Source organism: Pseudorasbora parva, chromosome 16 (genome assembly GCF_024679245.1).
Source record: "Pseudorasbora parva isolate DD20220531a chromosome 16, ASM2467924v1, whole genome shotgun sequence".
In the NCBI taxonomy this organism is placed as follows: Eukaryota; Metazoa; Chordata; class Actinopteri; order Cypriniformes; family Gobionidae; genus Pseudorasbora; species Pseudorasbora parva.
In genome coordinates this window covers 41648098-41673130 of record NC_090187.1, presented here as the reverse complement: position 1 = coordinate 41673130, position 25033 = coordinate 41648098, and the positions used below count along the sequence as shown (strand labels likewise).

General features: G+C 42.8%; 1 protein-coding gene across 4 annotated transcripts in view; it reads right to left on the bottom strand.

Moving 5' to 3' along the window:
- The window catches only part of ryr1b (ryanodine receptor 1b (skeletal)), a 155333-nt gene that overhangs the window by 52423 nt on the left and 77877 nt on the right, over positions 1-25033 (bottom strand). For 3 of the 4 annotated variants that reach the window (XM_067419067.1, XM_067419068.1, XM_067419069.1), the window contains 23 exons: positions 24669-24889; positions 24491-24581; positions 24241-24381; positions 23994-24157; positions 23455-23533; positions 23276-23365; positions 23021-23161; positions 22860-22937; positions 22703-22778; positions 22468-22591; positions 21319-21434; positions 21143-21210; positions 20913-21034; positions 19047-19096; positions 18506-18566; positions 16567-16693; positions 16355-16463; positions 14875-14956; positions 14648-14778; positions 14120-14440; positions 12558-12798; positions 12376-12463; positions 12064-12156 (listed from right to left, as the gene is read on the bottom strand). In XM_067419067.1, the coding sequence (XP_067275168.1) occupies positions 12064-12156; positions 12376-12463; positions 12558-12798; positions 14120-14440; positions 14648-14778; positions 14875-14956; positions 16355-16463; positions 16567-16693; positions 18506-18566; positions 19047-19096; positions 20913-21034; positions 21143-21210; positions 21319-21434; positions 22468-22591; positions 22703-22778; positions 22860-22937; positions 23021-23161; positions 23276-23365; positions 23455-23533; positions 23994-24157; positions 24241-24381; positions 24491-24581; positions 24669-24889 (2814 nt within the window). Of the gene's footprint in view, positions 1-11739; positions 11755-12063; positions 12157-12375; positions 12464-12557; positions 12799-14119; positions 14441-14647; positions 14779-14874; positions 14957-16354; positions 16464-16566; positions 16694-18505; positions 18567-19046; positions 19097-20912; positions 21035-21142; positions 21211-21318; positions 21435-22467; positions 22592-22702; positions 22779-22859; positions 22938-23020; positions 23162-23275; positions 23366-23454; positions 23534-23993; positions 24158-24240; positions 24382-24490; positions 24582-24668; positions 24890-25033 lie in introns of all 4 variants that reach the window. The other variant, XM_067419066.1, reaches the window with a different exon arrangement.

The following is a 25033-nucleotide window of genomic DNA, read 5'->3' as shown; positions in this document are numbered from 1 at the left end:
ATCCCCTTTGCGAGGAGGAGCCCATGAAACGAAGAGTTGGTCACTCTTCCGGAACGCGCTGGTCCTAGACACATACGTTTGTAACGCACGGACTGGACACAGGGCATTTAGCCTCTGATCCTCCGCGGAGGAAAAGGGCGGAGGGTGAAAAGCGGATAGCTCCAACACCTCCGATGTGAACGCAGGGAAACATTTCGGCATGAATGCTGGATTAGGCTTGAGGAAAACCTTATCTCCACCCAGAGAGAAATTGATGCACGAGGGGTGGACCGAGAGTGCATGTAACTCACTGACACGTTTGGCTGACGCCAAGGCCAAGAGCAAGGCTGTTTTGAAGGACAGCAACTTAAGGGGAATATTCCCCAGAGGCTCAAAAGGGAATTGAGACAGAGCTTCCAGCACCATGGAGAGGTCCCATTCAGGGATCGTTCTCCTAATGACTGGCAAGGAGCGACGGGCGCCCTTCATAAATCTGCGGATTAGAGAATGCTGCCCAACCGTTGAGCCCTCAAAACCCACATGACAAGCAGAGATAGCTGCCAGATAGACCTTAATAGTGGAAAAAGACCTGCCCTTATCCATAAGGTCTTGGAGGAAACACAAGATATCAGCGACTGAGCACTGATATGACGTGAGACCCCGCCCATCACACCACTCATCGAACACCTGCCACTTACAGCCATACAAGGACCGTGTAGAAACGGCCCTGGCATTCTGTATAGTAGCCACCACGCGCGGGGGAAGCCCTAACGCGCTTAGGTTCGTCCTCTCACGGGCCAAGCCCAGAGAGCTACCCTGTCCGGGTGTGGGTGATAAATCTCCCCGTTCGCTTAAGACAATAGGTCTGTGCGGAGGGGGAGGCACCACGGCTGGGCATACAACAGAGGGATTATCTCTGCCAGCCACGGCGCTTTGGGCCACCTGGGTGCTATCAGGATGAGAGAAAACCCCCCCTCTCTCGCCCTGGCCAGTGTGAGAATTATCAGGCACAGGGGAGGAAAGGCATACAGCAGCACTCTGGGCCACGGGTGGGCCAGTGTGTCCACCTCGAGGGGCGCGTCCAAGTCCTTTAGCGAGAAGAACATAGGACAATGGCTGTTTTCGCGCGAGGCGAACAGATCTACGGGCGCCCGTAGTCTCATCCATATCATGTCTACTATCTGAGGGTGGAGGTGCCAATCTCCGAAGAGCGGGTTCCCCCTCGATAGAAGATCCGCGCCTCTGTTCAGAATTCCCGGAACATGAGTCGCGCGTAACGACAGGAAAACTCGCCCGCTCCATACCAAACGCTTGTAAGCTAGGGCATGAAGCTTCGGCGAGCGCGCGCCGCCTTGACGATTGATAGCCACTGTCGTGGTATCGTCGCAGCGTACGAGCACATGATGTCCCTGCAGACGAGGCAGAAAATGATTCAGAGCCTTCTAATTGGTTAGAAGCTCTAAATAATCTATGTGCTCTGAACGTAGTTTGCTCGGCCGCAAACCGTTCACAGTTCTGCCCTCCTGGGTGGCACCCCAGCCTGTTAGGGACGCGTCCGTCGTCACGACTTTCCGCAACATGACAGTCCCCAGAGGGGTACCCTGTGCGTAAAAGTCCGCGCTCTTCCAGTGGCGCAGAGCTGCAGCGCAGGTGCGCGTCACTGTTACAGAGCGGCAAAGATCGTGTAACGGGCTGAAATGTAGTGACAAAACCCATTTCATGAACGCCCTCATCCTCAGGGGTCCTAGTGGCAAAAACTGGATAGCTAAAGCCATAAGACCCTGTAGCCTGAGACATGTGCGATATCGCACCCTCGCCCCCTCTCTGAACTGTGACAGACAGTTCGTCAGAGAGAGAACGCGCTCCTGAGAGAGACGCGCTCGCATGGAGACTGAGTTCAGCTCCATGCCCTGGAAGATCACCCTCTGACTGGGTGTAAAGCTGCTCTTGTTCACATTCACCCTGAAGTCCAGAGATCGGGTGTGCGCGAGCACACGGGAGGTGTCCAGCAACACCTTTTCCCACGAATCGGCTATGATGAGCCAATCGCATATGTATGTCAGGATCCGTAGACCAGACATTCTTAGGGGAGTGAAGCCCGCTTCCACACGCAAACAGAAAGTTCGGGGGCTTAATTTTTGCCCGAACGGAAGCACCGTGAGTTCGTAACAAATGCCTTGATAGGCGAAACGAAGAAACTTCCGGTGTGGTGGATAAATGCTTATGTGGAGAAAAGCATCTCTCAGATCGACCGATGTGAACCAGTCGTTCCGTTTCATGACACGGGCGAGCGAACCAAGGGTTAACATTATGAATCTGTATTTCCTCAAATGTTTGTTCAACACCCTGGGGTCCAGAATAGGACGGAGGGAACCGTCCTTCTTTGTGACCAGGAAATAACGGGAAAAGAAACCCTGGTTTATCAGATTGTGGGGAACCACCTGAATCGCACCTTTGTTTAGAAGAGAGGAGATTTCCTCCTTCAGGACGTGGGCCGTGCTTTCCTCTGTGTGAGAAAAGAGAACGCTGCTGAAACGTGGATGTTTCATAGCAATCTGCAGACGATAGCCCTGTAATATCATGCGTAATACAGTAAGCCAGGCTGACACACAGCTCGTGTGAATGCTCGTCCAGGCCGTGCTGGCTTCGAGCATGCCTAGCTGGCTTATTTGTGATGCAATGGCGCCCTCTAGTGGAGAAACTAGGGACGACACGTGCAGGTTCACCATTACGAGAGAAAGGGTATTTCCCTACATTGAGAGGGTATCTCGCTGTGACGAATTCATTTGATTCGTTAGATTTATTGTGTTTCTGTGTGTGTTGTGTTTTCTGGGAAACACTGGGGCCGAAGCCTTTATTATTTGGGTGAGGGGAACACAGTATGTGCGGTGTGGTTACACTGCTTTTGAACTTTTCCTCACGACAATCCCCTTGAACAGGGGGGAACACACATCGTCCACTAAACATATGGGCTGGGCAGCCACGGGAGGGGGACACCCTACAGCAGGAACCTTCCGTCCTTTGGACAGGGGTTCTGGGGCAGGGAGAAAGCCCAGAAAACTTCTTTCGAGGCTTTTCCTTGACCTGATTAAAATTACGTCCCGGGACCGGGGGGTTAGGCAAACGCCTGGCGTGGGACCGTCTTCCTGGGAAGATACAATATGAAGGCCTCGTGCTCCTTCTTGTCGTCGCATCGTTGTTGCATCATAGCAACTGCGGGGCCAAAGAGAGCCCGGCCGGGCTCTACCGGGGCGCCTGCGATACGTTTCTTTTCACTATCCGGGAGACCAGACAGGTTGAGCCAGAGCGAGCGCTCTCCTACCACGGAAAGCGCCATAGAGCGCCCGCAGGTTTGGACGACCTGACGAGCATTACGGAGAACGAGGTCGTTAACCGTGATGATCTCCTTCCACAGTGCAGGAGAGGGAGAAGATCCCTTATCTAACTGCTGGCCCAGATCGTCCAGGATCTCCGCTTGGTAAGCGGAAAGGAGGGAGGAGACATTCAGAGTCCTAACAGCCAAGGCCGAGGATTTATAAACGGCCTGGTGCACCGAGGCAGAAAAACGGTCCATCCTGTTAGGAAGGACCGGCTTCGGGGGGGCGGGCAGCCCTCCCTGGACTGGGTTGAGGTGTCTGGCAATGGAGGGCTCAATGGCAGGCGGTTCGCCCATGCCGCGAGCCGCCATATCTTTAACCTCCAGCCCCGCGAGACCGTGTTTAAGATCGAGCGGGTCGTTCCAGTAGTGCCTCATGTGCTTAGCGCACGCTGGAAGAACGGGAAAGAGTTCTTTCCTCGGGCCGGGGGGGGCTCCCAACACTTTACCGTCATAAATATCCCTCTCCTGGTCGGTGGCGCTCTGTGGAGCCGGCCATTTAATGTTGAGACGAGCGGCCGCTCGTTCACACACATCCAGGAGGATGGATTCAGGCAAGGCCGCGGGGGCGCTAGCCTGGGGAATAACAGAGGGCGGGATGGCCTCCTCGTCCTCCGAAATTCCAAGAAGGCCCGCGTCGTCGTAATCACCGGACCCGGCAAGATCGTCGGCGAGCGGGAGGTTACCCGTGAAGATGTCCTCTTCGGGGAACTCAGGATTGGGCTGGTCAGCCAAAACAAGAGCCGTCGCGCCCCGGGAGGTCCCCGGTAGCGCGCTATCGTCACCGTGTTCCATATCCGAGTACGACAAGTCGAGCTCGCCACACTGAGTAGCGGCAACTTTAAGGCGGTGTCGCAGGAGTTTCTTAGGCAGTACCAGGCAGTAACTGCAGTTCTCCGGGTTCTCTATTGCCTCCTCTGCGTGCTTGAGGCCCAAGCAGACCACACAGAAAGGGTGAAAATCCTTAGCGGCGATAAGAGACCCACACGCGGCCGGGCAGGCCCGTAATAGGCTAGACACAGAAGGAGAAGACTGAGAGAGCGACATACCCGCGAAAAACTCAGAAAGGTCCGTGGCGGCAGCCGTGGAACAGGAAGACGGACGAGAGCGCGAGCGGCTCCGAATGCAGACACAGAATGTGGCAGAATAGAACTGTCACGCCCGGTGGAGGCTGATCTGGCGATATTTCCTCCTGCAGACAATAAGTGAGCAGCGCAAATCTAACCGAACTGTGTCAGTGCAGAGATCGCGAGAAGCGAATGTCAACTGAGGTACAGTAGCGTATGCAGCCCATATATGCCCGCTGGTAAGGGGTGGGGCCTTACTGGGCATTGGCTGCGCGCTCCTGCCTGTCTTGTCAGACTTGGTGCAATTGGATGCTTCTGCAGAGGTCAGGTACGGATGCCCTTCCCATAGGTGGATCTCGAAACGAGATGATGAAAGAGAACCTGCCGAGTTAGACTGGCACAACAGATGCTCTTAACTAGAAAGTCAGGTTTGGCCACAAACGGGCTGTTTTGGGAAATGAAAGTTTTTATTATTATTGCCAAAACCCGTCTTTAAAAGGATGTGAATAATGTGAATATAGAAACAATTCTCTGTAAACATCTCCCTTCTGTAAGTGTCATGTTTTCTAAATAGATTATAATTAGCTACAGCTTTTACAATGTTAAATAATGTGTTAATGGTGGCTATTTTCTATGTATTGGGAACATTTATCAAACTAGCGTTGAGGGAAAATAACATCATAATGTAAAGGCGTTATATCAGTCAGTTTATTAGGAAATGTTAGTGCTAAACATACAGCAGTCTCATTGTTAGTAGTGTAAGGATGCCCACCCACCAGCACAGCACACTTAAAAACATCCCTAGGCTTTGGGGCCGCTCCATCCCTCACACACACTCTCTGAATCTGTGCCTGTAAGACGCCATTAATGACTGTTGCCTTCTACAACACGAGCTCCCTCTGGCCTTTCAGCATGAGATGAGACGAAAGACGAGAGGAAAAGTTAAGAAGAGAAAAGACTAGACAGGAGAAAAGAGATGAGACGAGACCAGAGATGAGATGAGAAGAGACTACTCTACAGGAGCTGCACAATTCAGAAAAAAAAAATCAATTTTAAAGGTGCAGTGTCAGGGTATATGCAGGAATCCTGAAGTTAATTTCAATACCTTTTTAAGACTTTTTTAAGACCTTCTCAAAATATTTTAAGACCTCATCGCACTTCAAGTTCTAATCGGCAACAAACCTTTAATAAACAGTTGTAGTCGAATGTAGACTTAAAATCTCTATCGTAGGCCAATTTTGTATTGTTTATATTGCATATCTGTTTTACAACGTATGGAGGGCGACACATTACCTAACTGCGCATTCCGCAAAATATGTGACGTCACCCGTAGACAGCGCTCGCCAGGGATGGAAATTAACTTTTTTCAAAGTCTACCACTGTTTTTACCAGCCACTTTTTTGTTTTTAACAAATTAATACTACAAGCTCTACAATACTTGGGCAGTTTATTTAATCTCAATGAATTCCTGATATTTTCACGATGATTTGTGGTCTTTTATGGCTTCCAGTTTTATGGTTTTTAGTCCCAAGAATGAAACTATTCGTTCTGGCATCTTTGAAGCGTGTTGACAACATACTGAGCAGAACATTGTCAGTAGGGATGCACCGAAATCAAAATTCTTGACCGAAACAAAAAAAGAAGAAACCAAAGCCGAAAACCGAAAAATAAAATTCAAACTAGAATGTTTAACTCGACCTCACTCATGTGTTCATTAAATAATAATGTACAGGTCTACTGGCCTGCAGAAAGGTACAGCAATTGAATAAAGTAATCAAATGTAAAATAACTGCATATTTAACTGTTTAAATGAAAGATTAATCCTTATTAAACTTACAAAAACTATTCAATCAAGAGCATTGTTTAATGTCAAACTAAATATAAGGACATCCCTCAGGCAGCAGTAAAGGCTACTGCGCCTTTAAGACCTGAGGCAGGGATATGCCCGTCTTTCTCGACTGTGCACACTATACAGTTCACTTAAGGCATATTCAGACGATGTCTGCTAGGATACTCATCAAGATGGACATGTTGACATACTTCTTGTGTGAGTTTGTCCATTTAAGCGCAAGACTTGAAAGAGAACTCAATATTTGCACGCTGTGAGACTCGCGCGCGCTCTCGGATGATGCACAGCATCAGATCTTCTCTCAGCTCGCGCGAGTCACACAGCGCACGCGAGTAATGACGGAGAAAACGACTGGTCATATGCGCACATACGGCAGCACTCGCATGCACTGAACAAAGTTTACAAAGAGGTGAAACAGCTCGGTAGGTGAAGCGAGTTTACCCGCCACAACTCAAAATCAGCCGCATTTGGCTGGTGGCGTGGCGGCGCTAATTTCCATCCCTGCCACGCGCGCTCCGAGCAGATCTCAGACTGAGTACCCGGTTGTTTTTTAATACTTACGGGGATGAAAATAAATATATTCATAAATACTTTTTGGAGTCAAACTCTTTTGACAAAGCTTGAACAAAATACTTTCAAAATTTAAGACTTTATAAAGCCGTGATAAGACTTTTTAATACTTTATAAGGGTCTTAATTTTCCCAAAATTGATTTATCAGCTTTTAAGACTTTTCAAGACCCCGCGGATACCCTGAGTGTGTAATATTGACTGTGTGTAGTTAGTGGTTGAACTGGGTACTGCAGTCTGAATTCAAAATATCGGAGAGTTGTTTTTCCTGCCTCCTCCTCAGACTCGATGCTCAGGTGGGATGCCAGATTGAGAACATTCAACAGAAATGAGTGCAATTGACAGTGAGTGGAAAGCCCTGCGAAGAGCCTTATACATTAAACCAGGGGTGGGCAATTCCAGTCCTGGACAGCCACTGCCCTGTAGAGTTTAGCTCCAAACCTAATTAAACTTACCTGAACCAGTTAATCAATGTCTTCAGGATTACGAGAAGGCTACAGGCAGGTGAGTTTGATTAGGGTTGGAGCTAAACTCTGCAGGACAGTGCCCCTTAAAGACTGGAACTGCCCACCCCTGCGTAACGCATCTCCAACATTTATCCACATTTTATCATGCCTTTTGTCATAAAGCTTTTTAGATGGATGCCAATCTCTTTAGATAAAATCTGCGACCATTGATACCAGTTTGTTTGCTTGCTTTCATAGCTGCAATACGATGTTTTCTGCTGGCAACCTGGGTGTCGAAATAATATTGGGTAATTTGGCAGTGGGCGGGGTCACACAGACAAAAATAAATACAGACATTAAGACAAAGAACACACATTTCAAAGTAAATAACTGGCTGTAACATTGTTGTAACATTTGAAATTAGCATGTTTTCAACATATTATGACATTTTTATGCTTTAGTACAGTCCAAAAAATGACATACTGCACCTTTAAAAGCACCTTTTTTTTTAAAAAAGATATCCAGGTTTGCTGTTCATGTTTGTAGCGCTGCACAATTTTTCCCAAAAAATTATTATCATATGGTCATATGGATATAAGATCACAGCTTTTTTTGTGATTATTTTTTGTGTGTGACTAATAATACTGTTAATTATAATTCTGAAACAGAAATATTAAGCAAAATAAGAACTTACACTACTGTAATAGGATATTATATTATCAATTATAGCAATTTAATAATGTATTATTTTATTTATTTATTAATAATGATTATTATTATTAGTAGTAATATTATTTTATAGCAATGTTGATATAAATCACAATATTTTGTATTATTAATAATTATTATATTATCATTATTATCATCATCATTTTGAAACAAAATATTAAACAAAATAATAAATATTGCTATTGTAATAGGAATATCTTACTTTAAAGCTAAAATAAGTATTTAAGAAAAATATCAGTACAACTGTAAAATTACATTACTATTGTTTGTGTCTTTTTCAGACTTTAAACCACTCAGCTTACGGTTGAATAGGGAAAAGCTTGTCTTTGGCAACAGGTTGATAAATGCTTCCCATCAAAAAGTGTGTTGTTTCAAATGCATGTAATAAATAATGCAAACTTTATTTTTACTTTTATTTATTGTTTAATAAATAGCAGCCTTTGCAATTAAAATTCGCAGACATTTTTCAATTCTATTTTAGTCAGATTAATCATCCAGCCCTACATGAGACTAGACGAGACAAGCCAAGAGAAGAAATCAAGAGGGGGAGCATGAGAAGAGAAAATAAGTAGAGATCAGAGGAGAGATGAGTAGAGATGATGGCAGAGGGGAACCCATTTTGAGGAGATAACAGATGCTGCTACAGTAATGGCCGTCTCACAGCACAGAGGAGGAGGTGGTATCCTGCAAAGTCAATAATATCATTGGGCTAGCGGACAGCTAACAGAGACAAACTTTTTAGGGAAGTGAGCAAGTGAGTCGGGTTTGGGGAACATGTCAACAGAATGGACAAATTAATCAAATAAAAGGAGCAGAAAGTACTGGATACAGTGAATTAAAGGTGGGGTAAGTGTTATTTCAAAACCGTTTTACAAAACAGACTCGGGCCGAGTGCAATAACAAACCTGTAGCCAATCAGCAGGTAAGGGGCGTGTCTAATAATGATGGTGAGAAGAGCGCGCTCAGTGCACGTCATTATTCAAAACACAAGACACACATAATAACGGACATTAGCTGAGAACTAATATATGCTGCTTTTGCTTGAATATGCTCGTGTGTCATGTTCACTTGTTTGTTCATTTGCGATCGTATTGTGTCTCACTTCAGCGATGATAAAGACCCGTTCATTTCCACACCAAATGGAGCATCTAAATCTCCTCCCTGTGTGCTTCAAGCATCAGCTCACAAAATGTCTCCGACAAGTAAGATACTAACTATATTCCTAATATATGTTTGTTTCCTCTTTTCATGATCTATATAACCCTAATCTGGTCATAATTGTAATATGTCTGTTAGCTGGACTATCATGTTAGTGCACTATTAAGTTGTCATGAAAACGGTTTGTGTTTTTGTGATCGCTTTAACTCTAATCTGGTCATAATTGTGCAAAAGAACGGTTTGTGTTTTTGAGATGAAAGAGTTTTTCATTGAATATTCGACCTGTATTTGTAACACAGAGATGCCTGGGTTACGTACAGTCTTGTTCAAAATAATAGCAGTACAATGTGACTAACCAGAATAATCAAGGTTTTTAGTATATTTTTTATTGCTACGTGGCAAACAAGTTACCAGTAGGTTCAGTAGATTCTCAGAAAACAAATGAGACCCAGCATTCATGATATGCACGCTCTTAAGGCTGTGCAATTGGGCAATTAGTTGAAAGGGGTGTGTTCAAAAAAATAGCAGTGTCTACCTTTGACTGTACAAACTCAAAACTATTTTGTACAAACATTTTTTTTTCCTGGGATTTAGCAATCCTGTGAATCACTAAACTAATATTTAGTTGTATGACCACAGTTTTTTAAAACTGCTTGACATCTGTGTGGCATGGAGTCAACCAACTTGTGGCACCTCTCAGCTGTTATTCCACTCCATGATTCTTTAACAACATTCCACAATTCATTCACATTTCTTGGTTTTGCTTCAGAAACAGCATTTTTGATATCACCCCACAAGTTCTCAATTGGATTAAGGTCTGGAGATTGGGCTGGCCACTCCATAACATTAATTTTGTTTGTTTGGAACCAAGACTTTGCCCGTTTACTACTATGTTTTGGGTCATTGTCTTGTTGAAACAACCGTTTCAAGGGCATGTCCTCTTCAGCATAGGGCAACATGACCTCTTCAAGTATTTTAACATATGCAAACTGATCCATGATCCCTGGTATGCGATAAATTGGCCCAACACCATAGTAGGAGAAACATGCCCATATCATGATGCTTGCACCTCCATGCTTCACTGTCTTCACTGTGTACTGTGGCTTGAATTCAGAGTTTGGGGGTCGTCTCACAAACTGCCTGTGGCCCTTGGACCCAAAAAGAACAATTTTACTCTCATCAGTCCACAAAATTTCCCTCCATTTCTCTTTAGGCCAGTTGATGTGTTCTTTGGCAAATTGTAACCTCTTCTGCACATGCCTTTTTTTTAACAGAGGGACTTTGCGGGGGATTCTTGAAAATAGATTAGCTTCACACAGACGTCTTCTAACTGTCACAGTACTTACAGGTAACTCCAGACTGTCTTTGATCATCCTGGAGGTGATCATTGGCTGAGCCTTTGCCATTCTGGTTATTCTTCTATCCATTTTGATGGTTGTCTTCCGTTTTCTTCCACGTCTCTCTGGTTTTGCTCTCCATTTTAAGGCATTGGAGATCATTTTAGCTGAACAGCCTATCATTTTTTGCACCTCTTTATAGGTTTTCCCCTCTCGAATCAACTTTTTAATCAAAGTACGCTGTTCTTCTGAACAATGTCTTGAACGACCCATTTTCCTCAGCTTTCAAATGCATGTTCAACAAGTGTTGGCTTCATCCTTAAATAGGGACCACCTGATTCACACCTGTTTCTTCACAAAATTGATGACCTCAGTGATTGAATGCCACACTGCTATTTTTTTGAACACACCCCTTTCAACTAATTCAACTAATTGCCCAATTGCACAGCCTTAAGAGCGTGCATATCATGAATGCTGGGTCTCATTTGTTTTCTGAGAATCTACTGAACCTACTGGTAACTTGTTTGCCACGTAGCAATAAAAAATATACTAAAAACCTTGATTATTCTGGTTAGTCACATTGTACTGCTATTATTTTGAACAAGACTGTATGTAAGCTATCAAAATAGGGCAAGACGTTTTGGTGATTTGAACTAACAACAATGGTTACCAGAAAGCACTTACCCCACCTTTAAACAAAGGGAGGGAAATATTAGGTGAGAGATGTAATGAGAACTGTTCCCTGATAGGAAAAGCCATGTTCCCTCCTTAATGTGCTCATACATTTCCCTGAAATCTGTGATGGGTAATGGTTTGATAACGGAGTATTTTTGCTCCTAGTGAGGGAGCATCACCACCAGAGCTTGTGGGGGGAAAAAAGATCAAACATTAACATCAAACTGGACAACAGAAGTAAAAGAAAGGGAACTAGACAAGTCTGCAAGAACTTGTCTAGCAGTCAAAATCCATCAGAGGCACATCAATCAAAATCACTGTCAGGATGATGGAACTCAGATCCGGCGGGAGTTAAAGATCCAGCTGAAGAGAGTGCCATGATCCTGAGACTAAAGTCTATGGCTGTCTAGGGCAAACACACCTCACACACACTGGCAGTGAATGAGGGTTTGGACTTCTGATTGGTGCGTGCGTGTGTGAGTATTTGCCAGTGTGTGTGAGAGATCGCCATGCGATCAGCACAGCTCTGTTTTTCGTGCAGAAACACGGTCTGACCTCTCCGTCTCCGGCCTAAAGACCCCGAATCCACACCGAGACAGGACACAGAGAGAGACAGCACTGTTAAAACTTACAGCCTCACAGACAAGAAAAAAAACGTCAATGGATCTATAAACCCACTGTGAGAGCAAATACAGCCTGTCCTCAGGGTCAGCAGTCGTCTGAAGAAATGTTTTAACAAATCCAACAAATTTCATTTCATTTGAAACAAAATCAATCATTTGATAAGATGAGATGGTAAATAAAAGAACACAACTTTTATAATTAGACTTAAATGTCAATTCTGCGCAGATGTCAGTGGCAGCAAGAGGTCAAACTCACCTTGCTCATCTTGCTTTTGCTGTCAGCGGTGAGGAACGACATGTTGTTGATCTCATTCATCACCACAAAATTCTGTTCCTCACGCTTGAAATTCTGCAGAGTACAATAAAATAGTTATTAAGGAAGAATTATGATGATAAAGTGGAAAGAAACAGGGGAGGAGAGACAAGAGATGCGACAAAACAAGAGACAAAACGAGCCCCCTATATTATGTTAAGGCAATTTTATGTTACGTGTTATCGAGCCACAAAACAGCATTGTAGTGTAAATGAACTACCAAAGCACTTTTTTTTGTTATAAAGAAACACTTACGTGAGATTTGGACCAGAAGATGAAGACTTCTCCAACCATCCTGAAGAGGTCCTCAGCATCAGGGTCAGGACAGGTCAACCACCTCGCCCTTTATATGACACAAAGAACCAAATCAGAGAAGACAATCTTACTCCTGCAAAGGCTGTTGGTGTTCTTCTAAAAAGGATCCGGATGAGCAATACCTGTTGTTGTCCACGTATCGGATGAGTAGTGGGTAAAGAGCGTACAGATCCCTGCAGAGCACAGCGAACTCATCGCGAATGGTTCCCTCTTCACTGTCCACCTCCGTCTTTCCCTCCATGCGCAGCTGCTCCTCCTCGGCGACCACCTTTCCACTGCGTTTCTTCAGCTTCTCCATGGTGGGGATGAAATGGGACTTGAGCATCTCCGGCTTCGCTCTGCTCACGATGGGCTGAGCAAACACTGTGAAGGAAACAACTCTGTAAGTAAGGCCCTGTTTATGCTTGGTATGAAGGAGCATTTTGGTCAGTTGGATCACAAATGGACGACGGTAAACACAGGTGTTAACAGGGTCGTTTTAAAGGTGCTCTAAGCCATCCTAGGATGAGTAACTTCTTGTTGACGTTCAAAGTGTTGTCAAACAAAACAGAGGCTAGCTAGACCCTCCGTCCTTCGTGCTAACTGACACAGTCATGATTCTCGCCACTTTTCAAAGGCTTTTCCGATGTAAATTCAGGACTTTACACATTCCTTCTTTTCCCTTTTCGTTGCTAGTTGTTCATCAGAACGTCGTCTCTTTGGTCGTGTGTCGGCCATATCAAAATCTTTATGCTTCTCTCTTCTACAGACCCCCTTTCATGTGCACACGCACTAACCCCAAACCTCCACCCCCAAATCATTCTTGTCAGTTACTGGCTGGAGCTCTGTTTATTATGTTTCGTTGTCCAGACTGCCCGAGTTTGTTTTTGTTGCCTTTTGAGGAGCTTGTGCTGACTACAGAGACCGTGTTATTTTACAGTGTGTTCAGGGGACAGGCGGCTAGCGGATAGTGAGGAGATGTTTGCTGTAGTGACAAAAAAACGTTTTAGCCTAAAAAACGCCTCACATTGATTAAAGCACCTTTAACGTTTTTAGATTGTCCACTTTCAACCAATTCCAGAGGTAGTTAAAAACGCATCCCACCGTAGTGCTTTCATAGTGTACATGTTCATGTGGTCGAATGCGCCTCCCGACTTAATGTGTAAACATTATGGGAAGTGTGCTAGCCAGACGGGAATTAAACTTTGTCGACTGAAGAAGAAAAACAACACAAGCACAATGTTCTCTCACCATTCCTGATTTCTAACACATTCAGCGTTTAGCTGGTCTTGCGTCTGTCAGAGCAGAAACTAAATCTGATGCTCTCTGACGTTTCTCCGTCATCTACGGTTGCGTTCATTTGTAAATTGCGTGAGCTTATTTCGTCCATTAGATTCAAAGATCTGAAAAAGCCCATAGATTTACCTGCCCATAAACCCTCCCCTTAAAGAAATCAGGACAGAAGTGGCTGAAAGTGGACAAAAGAGACAGATTAAAACACCAGGTGTAAAGGGGAATCCTTTACACCTGGACTACTAGACTAGACTACTAGGTCTCCCTAGACTACTTCCGATCCGATTGACCAAAATGCATCTTAATACCAGATGTAAACAGGGCCTAAATCATCAATATTGACAGCTAGGGCTGGGTTGAAAATAGCAATTTTAACTGAGACTGACTGCCATTTATTGCACTTTTTTCTCACCTGCCAATCTCTTCATCCATGAAGCTTCATCAATACCCAGGTTGTTGACGACGATCTTCATGATGCTACCCAGGAGCTGATTGAGCTGTTCGGAGGTGACGTCAGTGCACAGACTGCCCTCCTGCTCGGGGAAGTTCTCCGGGCCTCTCTCCCACCAGCGGGGCAGGTAGTTGCACAGCATGGGCAGGGTGATCTCAATCACGTGGGGCATCTCTGTGTAACGGGCCCCGGACTCTGCCAGATCCCCGATCTCTTTCATCAACACGTCCAGCTCAGGGATGTCCAGACACAGTTCCTGCACTTGACTGGGCAGACCCAGAACTAAAAGATGGATGATAAGAGAGTTAAAGGACAACTCCGGTGAAAAAGGACCCTAGGTGTAATTAACAGATGGTTACCGAGTAGATCTACACAGTAACCATCTGTTAATTACCTCTAGGTTCATTTCTCACTGGAGTTATCGTTTAACAAAGCACTAGATGATCGCAAACAAACATTAATGGTATGCATTCAGAGTGAGCAACTGACTTGTTCTCTCTCGTGGGGTTTTGGTAGTGTACACAGAGAATGTGTTGAACTCATTGAGGTTAGGCTCCAGGAAGGCAACAGGCATGGCAGCAGCCAGATGAGCAAGACACTCTCCTAGAGCTGGTCTTTGGCTGTGTGGCATCATACCATAACATTCATTAACACATACCATCCTGTAAAATGGTTCATATAATAACAAACACTCATACATAAAGCTTTTTCCTTACTTCTCGGCATGAGGGGTCTTTACAGTGCCCAGGGAATAGATACTGCACATGATACGGTAACAGGAAATCTGCAAGTCATCCACTGAGTAATGAAGGAAAAGAGACAAGAAATTAGGGGCTAAAAATGGGAAACTTTTTAAAACACAAACTTTTTAAAACTGTTTGAAAACTTTTTCAAAGTGCTTGTTTTTGAAAAGGATTCCATTATTGTATCCATATAAACTACTAATACACAAATTTGTGTATTTATTACACAATAAATAATATTGTTTATAATGCATGTTTGTTACATGTTCAGTCTATAGGCCTGTTGTGTTTCTTTACAAAGTGACGTCGCCATCCACTGGCCTGGCAGCAGAATATACCTGTCACAATTCACCAGTGTGAGTGCCCGTGATCACCACCAGAGGGCACTCCACCCCGGACTGTCACTCCATCACAAACTACATTACCCATAATCCTTTCCCCAGACTCATTAGCACTCAATGTTTACACCTGTATCTCATCACCTCATTGCCTCTGCCTATATAAGCCTGGTTATCTCTGTCATTCATTGTGAAGTCTTGTTAGTGTCACAACTGCATTTCTGAGCGGTTCTATGGTTTAATGTTTCTTGGTTCTTTGGATTTCTTGCCTGTCTCGGATTACCCTTTTGCCTCTGTCCCTTGTTTTGTTTGCCTGATTGAACTGCCTACCTGTGTATGACCTTTTGCCTGTTTTATGGACTACGACTTTGGATAACCCTTTAATAAACACTGCGTTTGGATCTTCAACCTTCTGTCTCAGAGCAGTTCGTTACAATAGCGTTTTAGACATTTTGATAATGTTCTCGTCTGTATGCAAAAAATGCAAAGGAAAAACTTTTTTGTTTTTAGTATATTGTTGTCATTTAAACGTACCCTCAATTACAACTACAATATCACAACTATTCGCATATTTATTCTTATTTTGTATTTTCGAACTATTGATTGTTATTTTTGTTATGTTATAATTTGTTGAAGATTTTTCAGAATAAATTAAATTAAATAATACTACTTAAACAATTTTATTTTGTATTAATTTATATTTGATTAAAATAAACTATTAAATAAAATACTTATTTACACCATATTCACTTTTAATGTTTCATTAAATAGTGCTTCTTATACCATTTTTATCATTATTAGTAAATAAAATAAAATACCTGCAACAGAACATCAGCAAGCCTTCCGGTTTTTATATTCGTCTATATATAATTTTTTTGCACTTTTTTTTATTTTTGCAGACAACTTGGATCACAGAATAATTTTCTGTGTCTAGTCTAGTGTGTGTTATTGTTGTGTAATGTTTGACCACCTGTCGCTGTTCCATGCAATTGATAGATAATAGAATAGACCAAAATATGAACAGCCTTTTCAATTTAATACCTGACACCAATTAATTCATTATTTCCTTCATTAATCTATTTATATATGAATTAAAATGTATGGAAATATCTTACACATAACATCATCTCCAAACTGGTGCTGTGCGATGTGGTCGAACAGGGAAGTGAGCACTGGCAGAAGAGCGGTGGTGGTGTAGCTTATGTTCTGAGATACACCTTTCACCTGTTACAGAGACCGAGAGGGAGGGGAGAAAGGGACTTCATTTAGAAACTTTGACATAGAACAAGGGAATATCTCAGAAAACAGGACTATATTTACACCTGACCTGGTTTTTGGTAGACACCTTCCCCAATTTGAGGTTTTCAACCATCTTCTCAATATCATCGGCAGCACTCTCAAAGAAAGAGCGCAGACCAGCCTTCACAATCTCAGGCCCAGATTTCATCACAGTTCTGGAAGTAAAAAATAAGCATGGCACTTAATACATAAACATTATAGAGATGGATCACACAAAAATGAATTTTCATGAATTTTGTCATTCCAAACCAATAAGACCTTTATTCATCTTTCATTCACAGATTTAATTTAGGTCCTTGCACAACCATACTTGCTTGATGAGCGAGAACAAACTTCATTAGTTCTTGCTGAAGCTCAAACGTGCTACGTAACATGAGAATTAACCTCATTCGTTCTTACAGAAGCTCAAACGTGCTGCGTAACACGAGAATGATCCTCATTGGTTCTTGCTGAAGCTCAAACGTGCTGCGTAACGCGAGAATGAACCTCATTGGTTCTTGCTGAAGCTCAAACGTGCTGCGTAACACGAGAATGAACCTCATTGGTTCTTGCTGAAGCTCAAACGTGCTGCGTAACACGAGAATGAACCTCATTGGTTCTTGCTGAAGCTCAAACGTGCTGCATAACATGAGAATGAACCTCATTGGTTCTTGCTGAAGCTCAAACGTGCTGCGTAACACGAGAATGAACCTCATTGGTTCTTGCTGAAGCTCAAACGTGCTGCGTAACACGAGAATGAACCTCATTGGTTCTTGCTGAAGCTCAAACGTGCTGCATAACATGAGAATGAACCTCATTGGTTCTTGCTGAAGCTCAAACGTGCTGCGTAACACGAGAATGAACCTCATTGGTTCTTGCTGAAGCTCAAACGTGCTGCGTAACACGAGAATGAACCTCATTGGTTCTTGCTGAAGCTCAAACGTGCTGCGTAACACGAGAATGAACCTCATTGGTTCTTGCTGAAGCTCAAACGTGCTGCATAACACGAGAATGAACCTCATTGGTTCTAGCTGAAGCTCAATCGTGCTGCGTAACACGAGAATGAACCTCATTGGTTCTTGTGTGACAAGCATGTTTGATGATCAAAGTTCATGTGAATAAAATAAATATGTTCATCATATAAAGTGGTTTTAAAGAGGATTTGGATGAACTGCTCGATTTATATGTTTTATGTTTATGTATTTATGTTCTGATCTCTTTATTTGAAGCACCGGAGTTTTGGGTGAATAGACTTTCACTTGAGGGACAGAAATCTATCAGATTTCATTAAAAATATCTTCATTTGTGTTCAAATGATGAATGAAAGTCTCAAAGGGTTAACCCAGTTATTTTGTTCCAAACCCATAAGGATGTAAATAATAATAATAATAATAATTCATTACATTTATATAGCGCTTTTCTAGACACTCAAAGCGCTTTTACATATGGAAGGGGGGAAATCTCCTTAATCACCACCAGTGTGCAGCATCCATCTGGATCATGCGACGGCAGCCATATTGCGACAGAACGCTCACCACACACTGGCCGATTGGGGGAGAAGATACCGAGTATGAAGCCAATCAGGAGAGAGGGATGATTAGGAGGCCATTATGTACAGGGGGCCAATGTGGAAATTTGGCCAGGATGCAAGGGTTACTCCCCTAAGCTTTATCAAAGGACATCGTGGGATTTTTAATGACCACAGAGAGTCGGGACCTCGGTTTAACGTCTCATCCGAAAGACGGTGCACTTTGACAGTCCAGTGTCCCCATCACTATAATGGGCGTTAGGACCCACACAGACCACAGGGTGAGCGCCCCCTGCTGGCCTCACTAACATCTCTACCAGCAGCTCCTGGTTTTCCCAGTTGGTCTCCCATCCAGATACTGACCAGGCTCAGCCCTGCTTAGCTTCTGTGGGAAACCAGTCTTGGGGTACAGGGTGATATATCAGTAAAACACAGGGAATGATGTGGTCAACAAACATACCTGGCATCCAGCGAGCGGGAAAGAATATGAAGGCAGTTGACCACTGCGGAAGCATCAGTGCCTGCACACACAAACAGAGCATTCAGAGGCCTTAAACTTTCACCTACAATTAGCCTACAACACATGCTACTGTGCTACAATATATGACACTGATAAAGAATGAAGAGGTATATTTAAAGCCAAAGCAGATATTCTTCTGAAATACTGAGCCAACACTGCAAACAATGCACCAACTTAAGCAAAGCACTGCAAATCATTAGAGAAACACTCAAAGAAAGAAAGAAAGAAAGAAAGAAAGAAAGAAAGAAAGAAAGAAAGAAAGAAAGAAAGAAAGAAAGAAAGAAAGAAAGAAAGAAAGAAAGAAAGAAAGAAAGAAAGAAAGAAAGAAAGAAAGAAAAAGATTCAAAGAACCAACAAGGACTTGGAGCAAATAAATGGAACTATTAGGAATGGATGTACCGGTGGTGTGAAACATTAAAGAAAAAGGGGAAGACGGTGGAAAAATGAAATGTGCAATCAGGCCATCATGCAGGATTCTTACCAAAGAGGGAAACCCTGTGTCTCACCAGACCGGCCAACTTACAGAAGATACTGAGATAGAAGATACATAGATAGAAAAAGAAGAAAAAAAGAGGGGTGGAGGATTGGGAAAGAGAGATGGCATGACAGGGAATAAAATGGTGAGGTCAAGATGATGGAAAAGTAGGAGCAAAATAATGTGATCCATAGAAAATAAATGTAACAAAAGGATGAGGGGACCCGTGAGAAAATACTCCAGGACGGGGCAGAGAGAAAACCACAGGCAAGAAGAAGTGTGAGGAGCAGAGAGGACGTGACAGGTCAAAACTATCATCATTAAAACATCTTCTGCAAACATTCATGTAATCAAATTCAAATCTTTAAGGTACATCAAAATAGCTCTACCCCCAGCACTGCACATTTGTGATGTCTCTCTCACTGTAAATCCTAATGCTCAAAATAATTAATTGGTTTGAGTTGGGTAAACTTAAATTAAACTAATTAGTTCAATCAAATTATTTGGAGTTTTATTAACTTATTTATTTTAATCAGGGGCGTCGGACTGGGGGGATAAAGGGTACCGAGTACCCTGGGCCCGAGGCTGAAGGGGCCCTTTAGAAGTCAGTAAATCAGTAGTTTTCTATCCATTAATCTGAATGTGGCTTATTTTGTTTACGTTTTAAGTGTTTTTATGATAAAAATGCAATACCCCACCCATTGGTATCACTATGGTATTTGGTACGGGGGCCCAGCAAGATGGTTTGTACCCAAGGCCCAAAGTTTGGTGCTACGCCGCTGCTTTTAATTTAGACAAACTTAAATTGAACTGAAACTGGACTGGGATTTCAATTTCCCATGCCATGCTTTGCCATTACACTCAAAAGGAAAGTAAATGCTTAAATTTAAAGTGCACTATGTAGTATTTTTGCAGTAAAATATCCAAAAACCACTAGGCCGGTGTTATATATTTTGTTCAGTTGAGTACTTACAATATCCCAAATGTTTCCAACTATTTGTAAATTGTGAGAAAATTGCTATTTTAACCAAGGACCGGGACGTGTCAGCATAGCGTTTGAGGGAGTCGCCTGTCAATCGCGTCACATCTGCGTTACCCTCGGTTTTATTCTGTAGAAGCACTTTACTCTTAGCAGTGTGAACATGTCACAGCAGCGCCGAGCGAACGCACGGAGTAACGTCAGAACATCATTTTAAACACACTTAAATGTATCTAATATGATCAACAGAGCTGCTTAACATTATACTCATGAATCCGGAAACAGTCCGGAAATAGTGTCCCATCCCGTCATAATAAAAGTTGCGGTGCTCGCGAGCAGTGTGTGTTTGTGTAACAATCGCTCCAGCGGCCGTGCTCAGCTCCTCCACACTCGGTCCTGCTCTGCTTCACTACAGTAACGTTAATAACCGCATCCATGAACGTGATTTCTGCCCGAGTCCTATTTTCCACCGGCTGTGAGGTGAAGACCACATGTCCCAAGATACTGCGCTCACACTTTGCGTCATCAAACTACGCCTTTGTTTAGAAAAGGCGCCCTCCAGTGGACGGAAAGTTGCATAGTGCACCTTTAAGTGTTATATACGTTTTTTGTGCAAGATTAATGTTAAGTGAGAGATTTAGTAGTGTTTGATGTTTTGCTATGCTAATTTAGAAGAGTTTGTTATTTTGTGGTAGTTTGGACCACATTTGTCGTAGCCTAGGATGCAGGCTTGTGTTTGAGAAGCAGCCTTAATGAATAAGCTGATTAGTTCTGTTATCAGGTGTGTTTGATTAAGGAGACATAAATAAAATGTGCAGTGCTGAGGTACTCAGGTTTGGGAACCATTGGACCAGGGTACCACAGAAAAAATGAAGATCTGTAGCATTAGTTACCTAGCAATCATCTCCTTCTCCTTGTTGGAGGCATGACCACCACTGCCCAGGACTTTTGCAGGTGTGGACAGGAAATACAGGCAGTGATTCTTAAAGTACTGGTTAACCAATGGAAGCAGAATCTACATGAAGAGAATATAAAGAGGAAGAGGAGAGTGTGAGAGGCTGTATCTCTTCCAACTAATTCCCACTGAGCTCTGTCACTTATTTTCCGGACAAAAGTGTCTCACCTTGGCAAAGAATTTAATCTCCTGTTCGTGGGGAGATTTCTCAACTCTTCCACTGCTCACAACAGCCTCTGGAGTAACAAACACACAGAACATTCACCCAAAACACCTTCACCAAGAGCAAACTAACATCTACTGTTTTTTTTTAGATGAAAGAAATGACTGCTGTGAATGTATACCAAGATGAGCAATAAACTCCTGGGCAATCTCCATCCACTTCAACAGCTTCTGCAGGAACCCGTAAGCAAAACGCTTCTCAATGGAGGAAATCTCCTGCTCCATATCCTTCAAACCCCTAAAGAAGAAAAATCATGAAGAGACACAACATGATATGTTTTTTTTAACACTTTAACACATCATAAAATATGCCCCCCTATCGAATAAATTATTTGGCAAAAAAGGCAAACTACAACTACATGCAAAAAAAATGCATTAAAAAAAAATACACTGACTACAACATAATCACTCTTTTTTTCTGTAAAATATTTTTTTAAAATATTTTGTGATGTCCACACAATTTGGCATGTTTCATCGTGTTATCACAAATAAAACAATTGACTCCCAATTTTGCAATATGCTTATAAAATATTTTACACAATTTTCTTTATATTTAAATAACGGGTGAAGATGACAATTTTCCTAGGCTGGACATCACTTTGTCCTGCTCTGTATCGGGAATAAGTCACAGCTAAAGAGCGTTGTTAGGTTCTCTTGTACCTTACTGCTAGCATATATACAATAGTTAAAACAATATAAATATTACAGGCAAAATGATGTATCAATGCAACTTTCATGAAGTAAACACACTAAAAGCCTTCCCTCCACTGAAAAAATTGTCCCTGACTGTGAACAGCAGTAGAAATTAAATTATTACAGCATTAGATGGTGGCAAAGTCTTTATGAGTGAGTCACTCGGTAGCGAAATCTTTTATATTGAAAGGACTGAAACTTGTGAACACGGAACAAGACAAATGCTTTGACTAGAGCTGTAAATCAAACAGATTTTTTTGTTATAAACGTAAGACTGACATGAAGGAAAATGCTGTATCTAAATGCAGGTAATAACCTCGCTCACGCAATCTCTCTCACATAATAAACAGCAAGCTTCAATGAACAATATCAATGAGAACAAACATATGTTTACGTTCCTAAGAGTGGTTGCTAAGAATCAAGATCAAGGACTGGAACTAAACATTTTACAATATATGTGAACATATATTTGTGTGTAAAATAAATGTCTAGTTTACAGACTTTCTCATGATTAATGAGACCTATAACACCAAAGGACAGCATTATTTAATTCTTGTTGTAAGGCATTTTTGTTTTACCTGGTAACAGCATATCCATTCAACTGGAGGAATTTGAGCAGGTCTTGGGCTTTTTCTCTGTCTCTTGCCTTCTCTTTGGCCGTCAACGTATCATATGGTACCAGCAAAGGATGGGTGCCACCACCTATGAACACAAAAACACACAAAAACTAGGAGATAGTCCACGGGCTGGTATAGTTTATGATATGAACATTATTTTGTGCGGTCGTACGGTGAACAAAATAAAGGATCATACCCTTGCCTTGTAGCTCCATCTTCTTCTTGCGGCCCCAGGTGTTATGGTAATTCTCAGCAATCTGTTCTGCCATAGACTGAACAGATGGAAACATGAGGAATGAATCAATCACTAGAGTTTCTGAATGTCTTATCCTGAATGATTATAAATCATTTACCTGCAGCTCTCTGGACAAGGCCATGCCTGTCAGCTCCACTGGCTGGGGAGAGTATCCCTGGCTGGGATCATAGGTGGCCTGCAGGAGACGGATATATAGGTATGGATATTGGGTTCATCAAACATGCAATTTACATCTTCTTTGATCCATCTCTTTATTACCTGAGCAGTCTGGGAGATCTTCCTGGTGGTCTTCACCTCGGCTTTCTCAGTCTCTCCATCTCTGGCTTTCTCCAGAGTCCACTCCCATGCCAGCATGGCCTTGATGGACTCTTTAATGGGCCAGCGATAGATCTCCTTATCCTAGAGAGAGAATACAAGAGTGAAGCTAACCATGATTTTGGACAGCGAACTGTCAAAACAAAGCCAATAGGAAGGATTTAATAAAGATACGCTTCAAAGAAGATCCATTCAGACCTTCTCAGAGAAAGTCTTGTACGGCCGCAGCATGGGGTGAGTTTTGGCGTTCTCATCAAGGACCTCTCCATACGTCCAGTTGTTTTGGATCTGGAAGATGGAAACAGAAGGTTACAAGCCTATTCTCAAGCCTACAATCAATTTTGCTTTCACAAATGCGTACAAGTGCTGATACTAACCTTCTCAAAAGCCCATCTATCATGCGTGTGCTCAGCATATTTGTTAATGAAGCCATCAAGTCTCTCAGGAATGATGGTGCTGCAAAGAAACAAAAAAGAAACATAATCGTTCAGTTAGAGTTATTAATTCAAATACAAATCTTTTAATGACTCCCTTAAAATGATTCTTTGCGTTGATCAGCGAAGGACAAAAGAGAGAGAGATTTTATTTTGACGGCTTAAAGGTGCAGTAAGCGATCAGCAGTAGGGCCAATCATGATTGGAGAGCAGAGAGAGGGAGTTTTGCTACGTTTCATAGAACCAAGATATGCTGATATTTTAATGTTAGCTATAGTACAGGACAGTTTTGAGTATCATTGAAATATTATGTTGCAAATATCAACATGTTTCTCAGAAATAACTTACTGCACATTTAAAGCTTCTATTCTGACATAATTACAAATTTGGGAAGCTGGTTGGCCCATGTTGCGTTTTCAAATGCACGTTATTGAAAAGATCTGTGCTTCAGTCTGAAACTATACTAGATTGAATTTTCTCACTTGGTTGTCTCCACTGGTTTGGGGTCAAAGTTTCCCTCAGCATCGACAGATGCTTTCTTCTCAGTCATAGATGAATAGCTAGCATCCACATAGTCTGGAGGGATGGCACCCGCTATGGCACAGATGCAGGGCATGGCGATCTTAAACAGCTCTGCATCAAATTTCTACAGAGATGAGATGGCAAGAATGTAAGTGTTCATTTTTCTATAAGAATTCATCTGTTGAGACATGTCTGTGCTTGTCAAACCTTGTGTGCGAGGGACTCAAAGATGCCCCAGAAGAGTTTGCGAGAGAGATGCAACTCCTCCTCTGATGTGACTCCAAAGTTTGCCCATCCATTCGGCAGGCAATAATACTTCCAGCAGCGCTCATAGTGGTTGGTCAGCAACTAAAACGAAACACGAACAGATGAAGTACACTGGCACAAAAATACGATGATAAGAATTCTAACAAAACAAAAATCATTGCTACTAATTAAAATAACAATACTTGCATACCTTTAGGGGCATCTTGGCGTACTCGTTTAAGATTGGCACATCAAACACCAGCCTTCTCAACAGATGCTGCAACATAGATGGCCGCAGATACCTACAATTCACAAATATTATTTTATTAGCTCTAATATTGTAAGTTAGCGTTTCTAATACAGATGTCAGTATGGAGTGAATAACTAACTTGACAAGAGACATAAGGCAGTCCTCGATGACGTCCCGCTGGGCCTTGGTAAGCGCACGACCACGGGAGAGTCTGTAGATGGTGTGCAGCATAGAGTCGATCATGATAGCACGGTGGTCAGTGCCAGCAAACAGCGGGGCACACTTTGTGAGCAGAGGCAGCACAGCTGAGCACAGGTAACGGTTCAAAGCCAGAGCCATCTCTGTGGTGCTAAACGCCAACTGGAGGAACATCGATATTAAAAGGTTAGTTCACCCAAAAATGAAATTGATGTCATTAATGACTCACCCTAATGTCGTTCCACACCCGTAAGTCCTCCGTTCATCTTCAGAACACAGTTTAAGATATTTTATATTTAGTCCCAG